The sequence below is a fragment of the Gobio gobio genome (assembly GCF_949357685.1).
Source record: "Gobio gobio genome assembly, chromosome: 2".
Classification (NCBI taxonomy): domain Eukaryota; kingdom Metazoa; phylum Chordata; class Actinopteri; order Cypriniformes; family Gobionidae; genus Gobio; species Gobio gobio.
In genome coordinates, this window is record NC_137098.1 from 52,639,736 (window position 1) to 52,656,840 (window position 17,105).

The window sequence follows — 17,105 nt, forward strand, 5'->3', positions numbered from 1 at the left end:
TTGTTTTGTTGGAAAAATCCAGATTAAGATGCTATATTTGGTAGCCAATATAGCAACTTGTTTTTAACTGGTGTAAACCGGTAACGTTAGGCCATTTTAGACCAGCTGCAGTTCCAGCTGGCCACATCATTTTAAAGTTGTCATGCTAGTTTTTGGGACATAGTAACTGGTCGACCATTGGATGACCAGCTAAAAACCAGGTACCATGTCCAATAGATATTTTGGCTGAAGACTTAACCTATAGTATATACCTTTTTGATCATTTGTATTATTTCATGTAACTTAATCAATATATGGGAGCAAATAAGGCTGTTGTGTATGTGAATTTGGAAGGATAGGAATATTCCCTATCCTGTATGGAGTTTCCTGATTAAGCAGTGTCTGATGATGGATCTATCTTACCCATATTTCCTAGGGTGAGTTTTCGTTTGAACAGGATTGCCTGGTGGAAGGTGGCCAGTTCGGCCAGATGAATAACGGCACTAAGTACAGAGAAGTGAGACAGTACCGCACGGATCACCACTTGATCCGCTTCTATTTTGTGACTCAAGTTTTCTCACGGTACATGGAGAGCATCCTAGCTGACTTTGACCATGGCATAAAACCAGACCTGGTTATCGTCAACTCTTGTGTCTGGGATATATCCAGGTAGGAGTGCTCGTCATTACAGCTTGCTACAGGCATAAGATATTTAGCATGTCATAATTATTTGTTCGATTAACATAATTTTTTACTTAACTGCACAGGTACAGCCATAAATGGGCCTCGGAGTATAGAGAAAACCTCAACACGTTCTTCAGAAAGCTTAAGAGCATTTTGCCAGAAGAGAGCCTGGTTGTGTGGAACATGACCATGCCCCTGGGCAAGAAGATTGTGGGAGGTTTCCTGGTCCCAGAGGTGGGTTACAAAAAAGAGCGCTAGAGCAAATCTCTTTTATAGTTTTTGTTGTATTTTTATAATGTCTTTACCTTGTTTGTTGGTGTTATTCTATATATTCATCTAGTTTTGTATAAATTGGGGCCAGACTTTGTTTTATTTATCATATATATATATATATATATATTAATATAATATAATATATATTTTTTTCCTTTCGTCTGATCCTTTGTACAGCACTTTGGTCAGTCGTGTGGCTGTTAAAGAGCTATATAAATTAACAGAACTTTAACTTGGTAGAGGATGAACCCTCACGAACAGTGATGAGTCAATAATCCTTTTTCATCTTTCCCACAAACTCAGATTGCACACATGGTTCCAACTTTAAGATTCGATGTGATTGAAGCCAATTACTTTGGAGCCACTCTTGCCAACGAGTTCGGCTTTGATGTGCTGGATTTGCACTTCCAGTTTCGCTTCAGCCTGCAACACCGGATGCACGATGGTGTACACTGGAATTCTGTCACCCACAGAAAGATCACAGGCCTGCTCCTAGAGCATGTTGCTCAGGCATGGGGTGTGGAGCTGCCAAAACTTGGTGAGAAATGCAGATCGAGTTGGTGCCGTTGGTTAGCTGAGGTTTAAGGCTGCAAAATAAGTTTCTATCTTTACCAACCAAACAGTTCAAATAATCACATTTGTAATTAATGACTTGCCTAAAGATGTTTGGAACATTTAGTCACCCATTTATGTTTGTACTTTTTTGCTTTTCTTTTTTTGCAGACCAGATTAATGCAGATAAGCATCCACCATTACCCGTGAACCACAGCTGGAAAACGGCTACCCCAAGTGCGCCTTCTCGCTATCAAGGTACATTATCAACCAAAAGATTGGGCTCAGTAAATATGTATGACTTTTATTTAGCAAAAATGTATCATATTTGACCCTGGACCACAAAACCAGTCATAAGTTGCACGGGTATATTTGTGGCAATAGCCAACAATACATTGTATGGGTCAAAATGATACATTTTTCTTTTATGCCAAAAATCATTAGGATATTAAGTAAAGTTCATGTTCCATGAAGATATTTTGTAAATTTCCTACCGTAAATATATAAAAACATTTATTATTAGTAGTAATATGCATTGCTAAGGACTTAATTTGGACAACTTTAAAGGCGATTTTCTCAATATTGATTTTTTTTGCACCCTTTAGATGCGTGAATTTCAAATAGTTGAATCTCAGCCAAATATTGTCATATCCTAACCATCTTATCTTATTTATTCAGCTTTCAGATTATCTATAAATCTCAATTTATGCATATATATTAGGGGTGGCACGGTACATGGAAAAAAACCAAACCGTTTGGTTCGCTTGTCTCAGTTCGGAGTGTGTGCATAGCACGGTTCGACGCATGCGCAATGTGGGTGTCCTTTTCGTGCGAAATAAGGTGTGTGTGTGGACATACAGTAAAGTAAAAGTGGAGTGCTGCAGGTCACGTCACGTGTAGAAATGCAAGTGGGAGACTCTCCCACTTGCATTTCTACACGTGATGTGACCTGCAGGACCTGAGATAAGGAAGGGCAGATGCAGTGCGGAGAGCGGGAGCCGCGCGTGCCCGTTGCGCATACACACACTGGCAGTGTTTGTCTTGCGCAGCTGAACTGCGGCTCGTGTACTGCAAATACAGACAAATATTGTCCATTCTGTCACATTTTCCGGTGTTCTCCTCCGACCCCTGTCTGTCTCATGCTTTGATTTATGATCTGCTGCAAATGCGACCGTGTTCCCCTCTGTCTCATACACGCATGCATATATAACATGTTGTATACAGAGATGTATAAAGTACTAGAGTAGAGACACAGACTTGAGTAAAAGTACAAGTTCCTTATCAAAAAAGTGACTTGAGTAGAAGTTGAAGTGCTCTTTAAGCAACACACTTAAGTAGAAGTACTAAAGTATTCAACATTTTTTGTACTTAAGTATTGCAAGTAGTTTATTTTAAAATGTACTACTCAAGTACTGAAAGTAAAAGTACAAGTATTGTGTTATGTAGTTATTAAAGAAAGTAGTCAAAAGTTTTTTCAAATGATTAACCTAAAGGACAATCACAATGTTGGTAGGTAATTTTTCTACACATTGCCATATGAATAACCTGAAAATACTGTAGTTCATTAAGATTAAATCTTACTAACCACTCTTACTATAAAAAAATGGGGTAAGCACACTTATATTCTCATTTCAAGAGGTGTTCTGAGTAAATGATTTGTTTGTAACACTTTACAATATGGTTTGATTTGTTAACATTACATTAGTTAATGTATTAGACTAATAACTAACATGAACTAACCATGATCAATACATTTGTTACTGTATTTATTAATCTTTGTTAATCTTAGTTAATAAAAATACAGCTGTTCATTGTTTGTATATGTTACTTCACAGTGCACATTAACTATGTAAACAAATAGAGAGCAATTTGAGTGCAAGACGCTCATGTGAATGCAGTGAATGCGCGCGCGCGGGGCTCTCTCGCTCGCTCTTTCGCTCTCGCGCGCTCTCTCTCACAGCCACGATCACTTGAAGTTGAAGGGGTGGAAGGTGGTGTTTTTGGTTTGTCCATATTTTAAGCTGATCAAAAGGCAGTCTTCTTAATAGCTCAATGATGTGCCAGCTTCATCAAACCTGCCATCTTCCGTTCTGGCAGTGGTAATGTGGGTTTGGAATGGAATGATTCGTAACATTTTTATAATTGTAACGAGTAACGATGCAGCACATAAAAAAAATATCGGAGTAAAAGTATTAAACTCATCGAAAATATGTACTGAAGTAGGAGAAAAAAATAATACTCTAGTAAAGTACAGATACTGCCTTTTAGTACTTAAGTACAGTAGTGAAGTAGTTCTACTTCGTTACTATACATCTCTGGTTGTATATAAGTAGTTCACATGATAAATGTAACATTTAAAAGTGAAGATATGCTTCTAGGTTTAATAATTTAAACATGCCTTTGAAGTTTGGGAAAAAACCTCTGGCAGTGTCGTGTTTTCGTTTTTATTTTTCGTTTTTTTTTCCTTCACATTGCTGGATGTCATATGGTGATTGTGAAACACACGGAACACTTCATGGTGAATTTTTTTAATCAGGTCAGCTGAATTAAAGCCACAGTGCATTGTTCTGATCAAAATTGATATGATTAACATGAAAAATGTTACGCCAATGTGTCAGACTCGGTAGACAGCCAGTTAGGAAACAACTTGATAAAACAATTGTTTAATACTGTATCCTAAATTGTGGATGATTAACCTATATATATCATATGCTGAAGTAAATTTCTGGAGTGTTAACGATTAAAAAAAACCAACAAGAACCGTACAGAACCTAAAACCGTGATACGAACCGAACCGTGGGTTTTGTGAACCGGGCCACCCCATATATATATATATATATATATATATATATATATAATATTAGGGCTGTCTGTCAACGTTAACGCGTGCGATTAATTAAAATTCCTTAACGTGTACAAGAAGTGCGTGAGAGTCTGTAATATCGATGCGCAGGGAACGTGTATGTGCGCGCTCTCGATAACTGATGACTGCATTCCTGTACAGACAAGTATTGAGTGCTGTACATGCTCATACTTTTCATGTTTTCAATCGAAGATTTCTAAAAATCCTTTCTTTGTATTTGTCTTAAGTAATATTCAAATTTTCTGAGATACTGAATTTGGGATTTTTCTTAGTTGTCAGTTATAATCATCAAAATTAAAAGAAAAACATTTGAAATATATCAGTCTGTGTGTAATGAATGAATATAATATACAAGTTTCACTTTTTGAATGGAATTAGTGAAATAAATTACTTTTTGATAATATTTTAATTATATGACCTGTGTGTGTGTGTGTGCATGCATAAATATATGTAATTGCGTCTTTCCAAAAATGATTTTTGTTATGGGAAAATGTAATCATAGCTATACATTAAACATTGCGCATGAAATGTTTATTGATTTGCATATATTCATACAGAACCAGCTTACTAGGTAAAAGGTCATATACAGAATATAGAGAACACGTTCTACACTCGGGTCAGGATGGCCTAAACGTAGGGATCAGAGTTAAAATGAACAGCACACTTGGGATTTGAGCAAGTGCTGCTTTTCTTGTCATGTGTGGAAATTTACAGGAGGAGTGACTTTGTTTGGGAAACTGATAAAAAGCTGAGTGCTGTTATGTCTAGTTAGTGCACTCTGCAGACATTGAAGATGGCTGTATGACTGTGACTCATTTCTTGCAAGAAATTAAATCTTTATAAAGACAATTGGGCAAGGTTTTGTCTCTTATTCAGTAATGCGGCGACAGCAGAAATTGTGCCACAACATTTTTTTGTACAAAATATAATTTCTGGAAATCCTTTTTCTGTTCTGTTCAGACTGTTCTGATTGGAGCATGATGCCTACAACGTCATTGCCATAGAAACCAATGCATATATTCCAGAAAACGAAAGAGCGGCATGGACACACAAATAGGATCTGAACAGTTGCGATACACAGTGTGGACGGTCAATAATTTTAGATCAGATTCCAATCAGATACTCAAATAATCAGATTTGGACTGACAGTGTGAACGTAGCCTTAGTCACCAATTTATGTTCGTTCTTTTTTTGCTTTTCTTTTTTTGCAGACCAGATTAATGCAGATAGGCACCCACCATTACGCGAAAACCACAGCTGGCAAACGGCTAACGTTACCTCAAGAGCTCCTGCTCGCTATCAAGGTACATTATCAACCAAAAGTTTGGGCTCAATAAATTATATAATTTAAGAAATGAATACTTTTGGCAAGGATGCATTAAATTGATCAAAAATGACAAAATAAATTCTGTTCTTTTGTTTCCAGAAAAATTGGATACAGCACAACTGTTTTTAACATTTGATAATAACAAGAAATGTTTCTTGAGCAGCAAATCAGCATATTACACTGTTTTCTGAAGGATCATGTGACACTGAAGACTGGAGTAATGATGCTGAAAATTCAGATTTGCTATCACAGGAATAAATTACATTTTTAAAATATATTTAAATAGAAAATGGTTATTTTAAATGGTAATAATATTTAACAATACTGCTGTTTTTAAATTCTATTTTTGATCTAATAAATGCGAACATTTGAAAAAATCATACCCGCCACAGAGATGACCTTTTTCTTTTCTCAAGTAACTTTCACAATTCAAAACATGCCTTTTTAACAGGTCCATATAGGAACCAGAGATGCTTTTATCCACATATGATGCCCACCAAGCACAATGGTAACAATCAAGCCACTTTGAACCACTATTTGTACAACTTTTGGAAAGCACTGGGGGAATGTAGTTTTTAGTCATGTTTGGTTATTTTGTTAATGTTAAAGTGACCATTTTATTCTCATCTTCCAGGTGCAGTCTGGACACAGGGCCAAAGGATGAGGCAGTTCAATGGCTTCGGGTCACAGTACTGCCATGTTAATCTGCCACCCCACATGACTGCAGGTTACCAAAGATTTGAAAGGGAAAACTTCTACAGAGGTACAGATTTTATTATATTCTCAAATTATCAGGATCTAATATTGATGTAATATTGCGCTAAAAGGCTGATTTATGTTTTATAGGTTCTAACAGTTACGCTGCTGCCCCCTACTGGCCAGTGAACAACTTAGTCATGAAGCAGAAATACAGAAAATCACATATACGAGAGAGACTGCATCCCTACAGATGCTAAATCCATCAAGAAGACATCTCATTTCATATGGCTATAATAGAAAACACTGTAGTGAAATATCTTCCTTAAAAAATCTCTTAATTTCTTGTACTTTTACTTATGTAGATTTTAATGAACTTTCACATAATATTGTTTTTGTCAACCGATTAAACTATTCAACTGCAAACTAATGACAAATTCAAAGTATACTTTGATCTCAAAAATAGCCAAAGGTATTTCGATTGAGAGATTGTTTGTCCCAGACATTTGCATATCCACACCTAATAATCTATATTTTAACCACCAGTTTCTTTCACCGCAAACACATTTATTTTGATGTTATATCACGGTGTGAATCTTATGGGGCACATGTCCATTGGCACAGGAAAAGAACAATGCTTTATTGATTTTACTAATGTTTAGAAAATGCTGTACAGCTTTTTTTGTGTATGTTTAGTTTTATTTATATCCTTTAGGAAAAATTATTTGAACCCTTGCACGATGGTAATCACCATCCGACATTTGAGGTGGTCTTTGATAAAGATGTGACTGAACTGTGAATTAAAATTCAGGGGTAAATAAAGGAAAGCGATAAGATTACCTTCAAAAAGGCATGGAGACGTAAAGCAGAGGCAAGATATTTTTATGAGAATTTTTAGTGAAAGCCATTCAAGAGTTCTTTAAGGATCCTGCCTTGCAATGATGAATTTGTGACAGACCGACTGAAGCTGTACATGATGCAGTTTGGCCTTGAGGGTTAGAGGCCTTTTACAGACCTTGCAATCAAATTGTGAATCGACCGAAGTATAAAAGCACTTTATATGAACAACAGTTTACCACAGATTGGGATTATATCTGACTGTTGACATCAGTAAATTATAAGTATTATTGGTTCAGGTTGTTTACATGTAATGAGATTTATTTAGCAGATGATTTAGAAATGAGGAATACCACAGTAACATGAGAAGTGCTGCAATATGAATAAATGTAACTATGACAATGGATTGTTTGCCTGTATGATAATTATGTGCAAAGATTTCACAAATTAAGTTTAGAAATGTATAGCCTAATATTTGATGATGAAAGTGAAATCAACAGACAAAAGTTTGATAAAAGGAATAAAAAGAACATTTAAAAGATTATTTGCCTGCTGCAGTCGGGGACAACCTCCAACAGAAACCAGAATTGTTTTACATGAAAGGTGCAAAATTATCATTATGAACAATTAAAAGGTTCACAAATATCGTATGTATATAGCCTACTGTATATAAGGAAAATACATTTGCCTTTTTAGCACTATTTTAAACTTTTCTTGGGTTAAATTATATTTGCTCGCATTCATTGATATTCACTTGTGTGAGCTTATATAAGTATCATTAAAGATATTAGGATGCAAGTTATTAATGTTTTAAAATTTCACATTAAAAGAAGTGTTTGATCATGTCTAAATATTTATTCAAATGCAAAACCTAAACATAAGTAAGCAGTTATGATCTGCAATAGTTGTGTGTGTGTGTGTGTGTGTGTGTGTATGTGTATATATATATATATATATATATATATATATATATATATATATATATATATATATACTAGATACATGTATATTTATTAAAGTGCCATACAGGCATCTAGTGGGTAGGTATTACATGGCAGCCACAAAATGACTCTAATTTGCCTCTTTGCATTGGAATTCTCCATTTTAACCTTAATTACTACACTAATTGTAATATAAATGATAAAACAATTGAAGAAAAATACTTTAAGTGGTCATTAATGGACCATAATTATTGCACAAATAGTATTTAGTACTAAAAGATCTCCTCAAAATATTCTATTCAATAAATATTATTGAACTTTTATTTAATTGAAAAAATAGTTAAGTATGGACCCATTTGACCACCAGTGAGTATGAGTGACCTTACCACTAATTAGTAAGGAATACCTGAGGGCTAAATAAAAGAAAAACATTAATGTTAACAATGTTGCATCTTCATCACTCTCCATAATAAAAAGATAATGTAAATGTGGTTGACATACTAATCAATGCACACTATGCTGTACTGTTTACCAAAAATTGCTGCAAATACCTGTAATGTATAGTCACACCCATTCAAATGTTTGGGCGCTGGTTTGTTTGGAACTATTCAGAGGAGCTCCATGAACCACGTGACCGCGCGCGCCGCCGGGAGATGAAAGCATGGCAACCTATGGGTCGCACTCTGTTTTTCAACATTAAGTGCGCCAGAACGGTATTTATTGTTTGAATTTCGTATTAAAAAAATTAAAAGCTTATCTTGTTTCATATCAAAAGCTGGTTTGGTAATTTGGCGTGAGATTTAATTGGGCAGAGTGAGACTGAGATTGTGTAGTGTGTCACGCAAATGCGTGAGAGTTGGCAACCCTGATGTTTTGCCCATATTAACCGCGAGGGGCGCAATATCTCACAGAAGACTCTCATTACGACACGCAATTTATCCTCGCTCGTCATTTACGGAAATCTTGGTTTAAAAGGTAAGTTTTGGCGAATTATGGTGTTTGATAAAAGGAAACCCGCTGTTAACGATTCAAGCCCAACGTGTATCGAATTGTCATTTGTTAATATAAAGTTTACGTGTGTTTTGCTTCAATCAAACGTTACTCTGATTTCAATGTGAGGCAGGTAACGGCACGATGAGGCCTGTGGCTCAACTGCTCCACAACAAGTTTGTTGTGGTGTTAGGAGACTCAAGTGAGTAACGTTACTGACTGAGATTAATATTGTTATAGGCCTTCGTGAATTGTGATTCCCCACTCTAAACTACACTTGATTTAAAAAAAACAAGAATAATTGATTTTTTTGAAAGAATAACTTGATTTTCTCTCCAGTTCAGCGCTCTGTCTACAAGGATTTAGTCCTAATCCTACAGAGAGACGCGTATTTAAGTTTATCGCAGTTAAAAACCAAGGTCAGTATCTGAATATCCTTTCCTTTTACTAATCCTAAAATGTACGTTCAAACATTAGATTTTTACATTTACGTTTTGTTGGAAAAATCCAGATTAAGATGCTATATTTGGTAGCCAATATAGCAACTTGTTTTTAACTGGTGTAAACCGGTAACGTTAGGCCATTTTAGACCAGCTGCAGTTCCAGCTGGCCACATCATTTTAAAGTTGTCATGCTAGTTTTTGGGACATAGTAACTGGTCGACCATCGGATGACCAGCTAAAAACCAGGTACCATGTCCAATAGATATTTTGGCTGAAGACTTAACCTATAGTATATACCTTTTTGATCATTTGTATTATTTCATGTAACTTAATCAATATATGGGAGCAAATTAGGCTGCTGTGTATGTGAATTGTGAAGGATAGGAATATTCCCTATCCTGTATGGAGTTTCCTGATTAAGCAGTGTCTGATGATGGATCTATCTTACCCATATTTCCTAGGGTGAGTTTTCGTTTGAACAGGATTGCCTGGTGGAAGGTGGCCAGTTCGGCCAGATGAATAACGGCACCAAGTACAGAGAAGTGAGACAGTACCGCACGGATCACCACTTGATCCGCTTCTATTTTGTGACTCAAGTTTTCTCACGGTACATGGAGAGCATCCTAGCTGACTTTGACCATGGCATAAAACCAGACCTGGTTATCGTCAACTCTTGTGTCTGGGATATATCCAGGTAGGAGTGCTCGTCATTACAGCTTGCTACAGACAGAAGATATTTAGCATGTCATTTGTTTGATTAACATATTTTTTACTAAACTGCACAGGTACAGCCGTAAATGGGCCTCGGAGTATAGAGAAAACCTCAACACGTTCTTCAGAAAGCTTAAGAGCATTTTGCCAGAAGAGAGCCTGGTTGTGTGGAACATGACCATGCCCCTGGGCAAGAAGATCGCGGGAGGTTTCCTGGTCCCAGAGGTGGGTTACAAAAAAGAGCGCTAGAGCAAATCTCTTTTATAGTTTTTGTTGTATTTTTATAATGTCTTTACCTTGTTTGTTGGTGTTATTCTATATATTCATCTAGTTTTGTATAAATTGGGGCCAGACTTTGTTTTATTTATCATATATATATATATATATATATATAATATATTTTTTTCCTTTCGTCTGATCCTTTGTATAGCACTTTGGTCAGTCATGTGGCTGTTAAAGAGCTATATAAATTAACAGAACTTTAACTTGGTACAGGATGAACCCTCACGAACAGTGATGAGTCAATAATCCTTTTTCATCTTTCCCACAAACTCAGATTGCACACATGGGTCCAACTTTAAGATTCGATGTGATTGAAGCCAATTACTTTGGAGCCACTCTTGCCAACGAGTTCGGCTTTGATGTGCTGGATTTGCACTTCCAGTTTCGCTTCAGCCTGCAACACCGGATGCACGATGATGTACACTGGAATTCTGTCGCCCACAGAAAGATCACAGGCCTGCTCCTAGAGCATGTTGCTCAGGCATGGGGTGTGGAGCTGCCAAAACTTGGTGAGAAATGCAGATCGAGTTGGTGCCGTTGGTTAGCTGAGGTTTAAAGCTGCAAAATAAGTTTCTATCTTTACCAACCAAACAGTTCAAATAATCACATTTGTAATTAATGACTTGCCTAAATATGTTTGGAACATTTAGTCACCATTTTATGTTTGTTCTTTTTTGTCTTTTTTTTTTTTTTTTTTTTGCAGACCAGATTAATGCAGATAAGCATCCACCATTACCTGAGAACCACAGCTGGCAAACGGCTACCTCAAGTGCTCCTTCTCGCAATCAAGGTACATTATCAACCAAAAAATTGGGCTCAGTAAATGTGTATTTTTTTTATTATTTAACAATAATTGATCATATAGATATAGATATAGATATATATATAGAGAGAGAGATATATAGACAGCTTCTTCAAGGTTTGAGTTGGTTGAGCTCTAGCTCTGACCAGAAACTTTACCAAAACATACTGATAGCATGTACTTTCTCTCAGTAAGAGGTACAGACAATAATCATCTTATTCTCTAGTGAGGGAAGTTACGTGAATTAAAATCTTATTAATAAAAAAAAATGAATAAAATATAATTTAAAATGTGTATATAAAAGCAACAAATGAAAGACAAATCCATATTTCATCTCTGGAAGCCGGGCTGAATGAGTAGGCACTGTTACTGCACTCCTAGCTGTTGCTAGACCCTCGGTCACTCCTCAGAGGCCAAATACAGACTTTAGAGAACATATGAAAAGAATAAGCACTCAAACAGTAGTTCTGTTGATTGATTAATATCATAAACTAGATTTGTATGAGAATAAATATTAAGACCTAGATTATAAATCTCATTAGGATATATACATATATTGAAGCGGCAGTTGATTTCAGAATCCACCCCCTTCAATAGTATAAATAACCTGCCACACAGATTTTATTTTATTTTTTTCTCTCCCTCAAAGTAACGTTCACAATTTAAAACATGTCTTTTTAACAGATTCCTATAGCAGCCAGAGATGCTTTTATCCACCTGTGATGCCCGCCATCCACTACAACAATGGTAACAATGGTAAGCCACTCTTGAGAGAATTCACTTAAAGGGATAGTTCACCCTGGGAATGGCGACCAGGCTAAAACTTTACAAAAAGGATACAAATGTTTCTGGTAATGATACAGTGAGATGTGCGCCATATATGGAAAGTGTTCAGGAGGCATACTATAGAGACAGAGCGACACGTGTCATAATCTGAAGACCATGCCCACCGGGGGGGAAACAACACACACTGCACACAGCTATACTGAGACATACTGAGTGTCAGGATCCCAAAATGTACTCATCCTTCCTGCTGAAGCTTCACTTCGTATTGCCTGTATCCACTTTTATCTTCTTAAACGCTCGTTTTTTTTTGGGTCGACTGCTTATAAAAACTTATTTCTGTGTTTTTTAGCTTGTTTGCTGTACACCTTGTCACATATCAGCTTTTAGACATAGTTCTGTTTTTTGTTATAAGTCCGAAATGACAATGAGGCAGCCTCCCACAATGCAAAGTCAATGGAGAGCGTTGGATTGTTTTCCCCCCCCGGTGTGGGCGTGGCCTAAATTAGGGCTGGGCCGGTTACCGCATTACCGCAATACCGTGGTCACGTGACGCCTACCGCGGGTCTGAGATTGTCACCGCCATCACCGCAAAAAAAAAAAAAAAAAAAAAAACATTGGCCTGCACGTGTGCACGTTGTGTCTAATTCCATGGATTAATTGATTCTAATGACATGGATTGTGTCTAATGACGTGTGTCTTATATGGATTCAAGGTTTTCTAAACAAAACTTAATCAAAAGATGGAGCAAATCCGACCTTTCGCGAGTTGGGGAGCGCAATGTTCCATTATAACATTCCATTTGTACCTGTGTAATGTCTTTTAGCCTATAATTTGAATTTCATTTTACTAAAGCATAAAATACAGGCGCATAAGCAGGACGTGCACGTTTTAATTGCACGTGCTTAACACCATTCTCTCACATGGTTGCGCAGCCGACAATAGCGGGTAGGGAGATAGAAGTCATGAAAGCAGAAGAAGAACGCATGGGTTTGCGTCGACCGCTGGTGACCGATTTCCCCCATAGCTGGCGAAAAAAAAAACAAAAAAAAAAACACGGCTTCAGAAAGAACAAACTGAGCTGGACCTGCCTTAGTACTGGTAAGTTTTAACTCTCTTCCAACTCTGTTTGGGAAAGATTGACTACAAATAAACTGTGCCTGCGAAATTTCATTCAATATAATCAATAAATAATCTATTGTAGGCAATTAAATATAAGTTGGCTATGTGATTCTGAAATTCCAATTTCATTAAAATGCTATCGAAAAAGATATCCGTCTGGCAGGCATACAATCACAGTAGTGTGCGACACTTTGTTCAATTAAATAGCCTTCGTTAAATATTTGAACCACTGAGACAAAAGCGCACGAGATATATAAATTAATATGAATATGTAAACGTATATAATAAGTAATGTATAATCACGGTAGGCTAGTGTGAGCAGCGACACTGTTAAATTAAATAGCCTTCGTTAAATAGCACCACTGAGACAAAAGCGCACACGAGAGGCATATAGCCTATATATAAATTAATATAAATATGTAAAATATGCCTAATATAATATGTAAAAATTATTTATGTAATATTAATAACAAATATAAATAATTATTTATATATATATATATATATAATATATTTATATTAGCCTACATAAATAATATATATAACATGTATATAGGCCTATATAAATATAAAAAATAAATATAAATAATAAAAGTAGCATAATATACAATCAAGGTAGTGTGAGCAGCGAGTGACTACACTTTGTTAAATTAAATAGCCTTGAGCCTTCGTTATTCTTCATTAACCACTGAGACAAAAGCGCACACAAGATGTAAATTGTAAATGTAAATTAATAGCCTGAATATTTAAAAATATGTAATATAAAAATATAAATACTATAAATATAAATAATATATTATATTATATGGGCGGGTGTGCGCGAAAGTCATTAAGTGATTGTTTGATGACGACGACTGTAATCTGAAATTAAAAATATTGGAAATAAATAAACAAATAAATATATATTTCTGATCAATAGCCTACCGATAAATAAAAATGTGTTTGTTTGTCTTTGTTTATGCTGTTCCATCTTCAGATCTGTCAGTCGTGATCTGATCTGCTCTCTCAGCAAAATATGAAGGCTGGGATGTAAACCATGGTCTAGTCTAGATTTCGTTTTTCCAGCACTTTTTTTTCAGATATCATTCCATTTCTGTTCTAATTGTTCCTGTTCTAAACGTGAAAAAATAAATGTAAAATAAACATGTTCCTTATTATGTTCAATTGCCTGCGCTTGTGTGTGCGTGTGCGGCTGTGCGCGAAAGTCGAGCGGGAGCCCTTTAAAGCGGTTTACCGCTGAACCGCGGGAATTTCTTGCTTTTCAACTGCGGTAAGAAAAAATCCATACCGTCCCAGCCCTAGCCTAAATACGCTCTCTCTCTATAAGGATTTGCGAGAAAGAAACCTTATTTAGTCAAAACACTGAGCTCGGCCATTACTCTGTGCGTGTTCCTGTGAGAGCGTGCGAGCCGTCAGCAGCCGCTCATGCTTACTATATCTCGCACTGTTCTCATGGCACCCAGGATAAGCACACACACGCACCATTTTGAGAAATCAAGCTCAATAGAAACAAACGGGACTTGTTTCTTCTATAAGGTAAATATTAAGAAATAATACAATTATACTAATAATAAGGTAAACTACCTGAAGTGAATGTTGTGTACCGGTTGTCATGTCAACATTGAGAGCGGCTGCTGACTCGCATACGGCTGCTGCACTCCCAGGACTCGCATATGGCTCCCACGCGCTCCCAGGAACGCGCACAGAATAACGTCCGAGCTCAATATTTTGAATGAATATTTGTTATGTTTCTTATAGCATGTCTCCTGAACACTTTCCATATATGGCGCGCATCTCACTGTATCATTACTTGAAACTTTTGTATCTGTAAAGTTTTAGCCTGGTCGCCATTCACTGCCATTATATGGTGGAGTGCGTGCAGGACATTTTTCAAAATTTCTCCTTTTGAGGTCCGAAAAACATAGAAGGGCATTGAAACAACAGCAGTGTGAGTAAAAGATGACTTTATTTTCATTTCAGGGTGAACTATCCTTTTAACCAGCGTAATGATCCTCATGACTCCACCACTATTTGTACAACTTTTAGAAAGCACTGGGGGAATGTAGTTTTTAGTCATGTTTGGTTATTTTGTTAATGTTAAAGTGACCATTTTATTCTCATCTTCCAGGTCTAGTCTGGACACAGGGCCAAAGGATGAGGCAGTTCAATGGCTTCGGGTCACAGTACTGCCATGATGATCTGCCACCCCACATGACTGCAGGTTACCAGAGCTTTGAAATGGAAACCTTCTATAGAGGTACAGATGTTATTTTCTCAAATCATTAGCATCTAATATTAATGCGATATTGCCCTAAAATGTTTTTAAGGCGCTAACAATGCAGCTGCTGCCCCCTACTGGCCGGTGAACAACTTGGTCATGAAGCAGAAACGCCGAAGGCCACAAACGCGCGAGAGACAACATCCCTACAGATACTAAAGTTTTTCAGGGGGGTACTGTGTACATATTAAACTATGCACTAAATTCTGTTTATTCATATTTTGTTTTAAATGATGCTGTTTTAATTCAGTGTTGATTCTAAAAGTAATGCTACAGAATGTGAACTTTTTGTTTTTTAAATAAAGTTTTTTTTTTACAAAAGTGTGTAATTGATTTTATTTGTTCATCTAATGCAAATAATATAAACAGGCTTTTGACAAGTTGTACATAGTGAGCTATATATTTCAGAAGGCAGAACATTTGGAATGCATTGTATTTTAAGAGTTGGGGCTAGTACAAGGAGAAATCTGATAGCAAAAATAGCTGACCCCTCTCAATTCCCCCACCTCGTAAACTCCTACATCAGCTGTCTGTTCTGCTCCTCTAACTTCTCTTTCTAGCCATAAAAGCCTGGCATCAGGATCCTCGTCTGAGAACTGTAAGAGAATCCCTGAGGGCTTCAGCACCTGTAAGCATTGCCTCATTATATGTCCAGCCTTAACTTGACCTTCTTTAGACCTAACTAAAGCATCTGTAGTACCCTTGTCCAATATCATGTCCAGGCTTCTGGTCCTAAAGTGTCCTCTCAACTTTGTGCAGTCCAGCTCCAGGAAAGCAAGAGCGGAGGATGGGTTGCATGGCTGTACTGATGCAGAATTAGTGTGCTTCTCCATAAGTCTCACTGCCACCGGAGAGATATCAGCACAAGTAACCTTCACAGCACACGGCGAAGTTCTGTAGATACAGGGTCCTAATGCAGATGTGCCACAACCCATGTCCAGGATGTTGAATGAGCCACTGTGGGAATGAGACATGGTCTGAAGTACAGGAAGAATGAAGTCCTTGACTGAGTGAAATCCAAAGAACCATTCAAAATTTTTGAATTGGCCTTTGCTTCCGTTTTCTGTGTAGAATCTGTCCCATGTTGCCTTTTTGTCCATATTTTCAATCAACTCATCTGTGAACACAGGTTATACATAATTAGCATATACAATAAAAATGCATATGATTTCCCCCTTAACTTACAAGCTTGTTTGGAAATGGTTTTGCAGCATTTGGTTAATATATGTTAAATACAAGTGTATTCTAATCGTGCCATTACTTAACACGGAAATCCATGTCATCAAAAATGTCAATCAAAGTGAATCTCTAGACCCAAGTGAAACTCTGGACAAATAAAATAAACACGTAACATTACTTGTCAAACTAGTATGGTGCCATCTGTGAGCCTCCGTCAGCTTTTGAAGGGTCCTCAGCGACACTGCAAGTCTGTTAAATGATAACATTTTTTTAAATACCCGGCTTAAGTAAAGACATTCAAGAACAACCAAAACACTGGCAGCATGTGTTTGTGACTGACTGAATGACACAACCCGGAAGTGT

At 36.8% G+C, this 17,105-nt stretch overlaps 3 protein-coding genes across 3 annotated transcripts; 2 read left to right on the top strand and 1 right to left on the bottom strand.

Annotated features, from left to right (window-relative positions):
- Positions 1–159: 159 nt before the first annotated feature.
- On the top strand, positions 160–7,616 carry LOC307143714 (PC-esterase domain-containing protein 1A-like). Its single transcript, XM_079845471.1, has 9 exons — positions 160–200; positions 416–648; positions 747–897; positions 1,240–1,474; positions 1,660–1,746; positions 5,563–5,655; positions 6,130–6,186; positions 6,313–6,441; positions 6,525–7,616. Exons 2-9 carry the CDS (start codon positions 470–472, stop codon positions 6,632–6,634), a joined length of 1,041 nt encoding a protein of 346 aa, XP_079701597.1. The 5' UTR covers positions 160–200; positions 416–469; the 3' UTR covers positions 6,635–7,616.
- A 1,670-nt stretch (positions 7,617–9,286) lies between these two features.
- Positions 9,287–15,722, top strand: LOC307118266 (PC-esterase domain-containing protein 1A-like; the record flags this gene model as incomplete). Its single annotated transcript, XM_079803839.1, has 8 exons — positions 9,287–9,344; positions 9,482–9,561; positions 10,047–10,279; positions 10,371–10,521; positions 10,853–11,087; positions 11,282–11,368; positions 15,414–15,542; positions 15,628–15,722. The coding sequence occupies 8 exons, from the start codon at positions 9,287–9,289 to the stop codon at positions 15,720–15,722; spliced, it is 1,068 nt and encodes a 355-aa protein (XP_079659965.1).
- cskmt (citrate synthase lysine methyltransferase) lies at positions 15,234–17,097 on the bottom strand. Its single transcript, XM_079804742.1, has 2 exons — positions 16,921–17,097; positions 15,234–16,680 (listed from the first exon to the last, which is right to left on the bottom strand). The coding sequence occupies exons 1-2, from the start codon at positions 17,006–17,008 to the stop codon at positions 16,001–16,003; spliced, it is 768 nt and encodes a 255-aa protein (XP_079660868.1). The 5' UTR covers positions 17,009–17,097; the 3' UTR covers positions 15,234–16,000.
- Between the last annotated feature and the right edge of the window lie 8 nt (positions 17,098–17,105).

What these genes read in the sequence shown, in the direction of transcription:
- LOC307143714 (XM_079845471.1), top strand. Translation starts at nt 470, where the DNA reads ATGAATAACGGCACTAAGTACAGAGAAGTGAGACAGTACCGCACGGAT. An exon ending in TGTGTCTGGGATATATCCAG is followed by an intron (nt 649 to 746) that starts GTAGGAGTGCTC and finishes TTAACTGCACAG; the next exon opens with GTACAGCCATAAATGGGCCT. An exon ending in GATGCCCACCAAGCACAATG is followed by an intron (nt 6,187 to 6,312) that starts GTAACAATCAAG and finishes CTCATCTTCCAG; the next exon opens with GTGCAGTCTGGACACAGGGC.
- cskmt (XM_079804742.1), bottom strand. Translation starts at nt 17,008, where the DNA reads ATGTTATCATTTAACAGACTTGCAGTGTCGCTGAGGACCCTTCAAAAG. An exon ending in GCACCATACTAGTTTGACAA is followed by an intron (nt 16,681 to 16,920) that starts GTAATGTTACGT and finishes CTGTGTTCACAG; the next exon opens with ATGAGTTGATTGAAAATATG.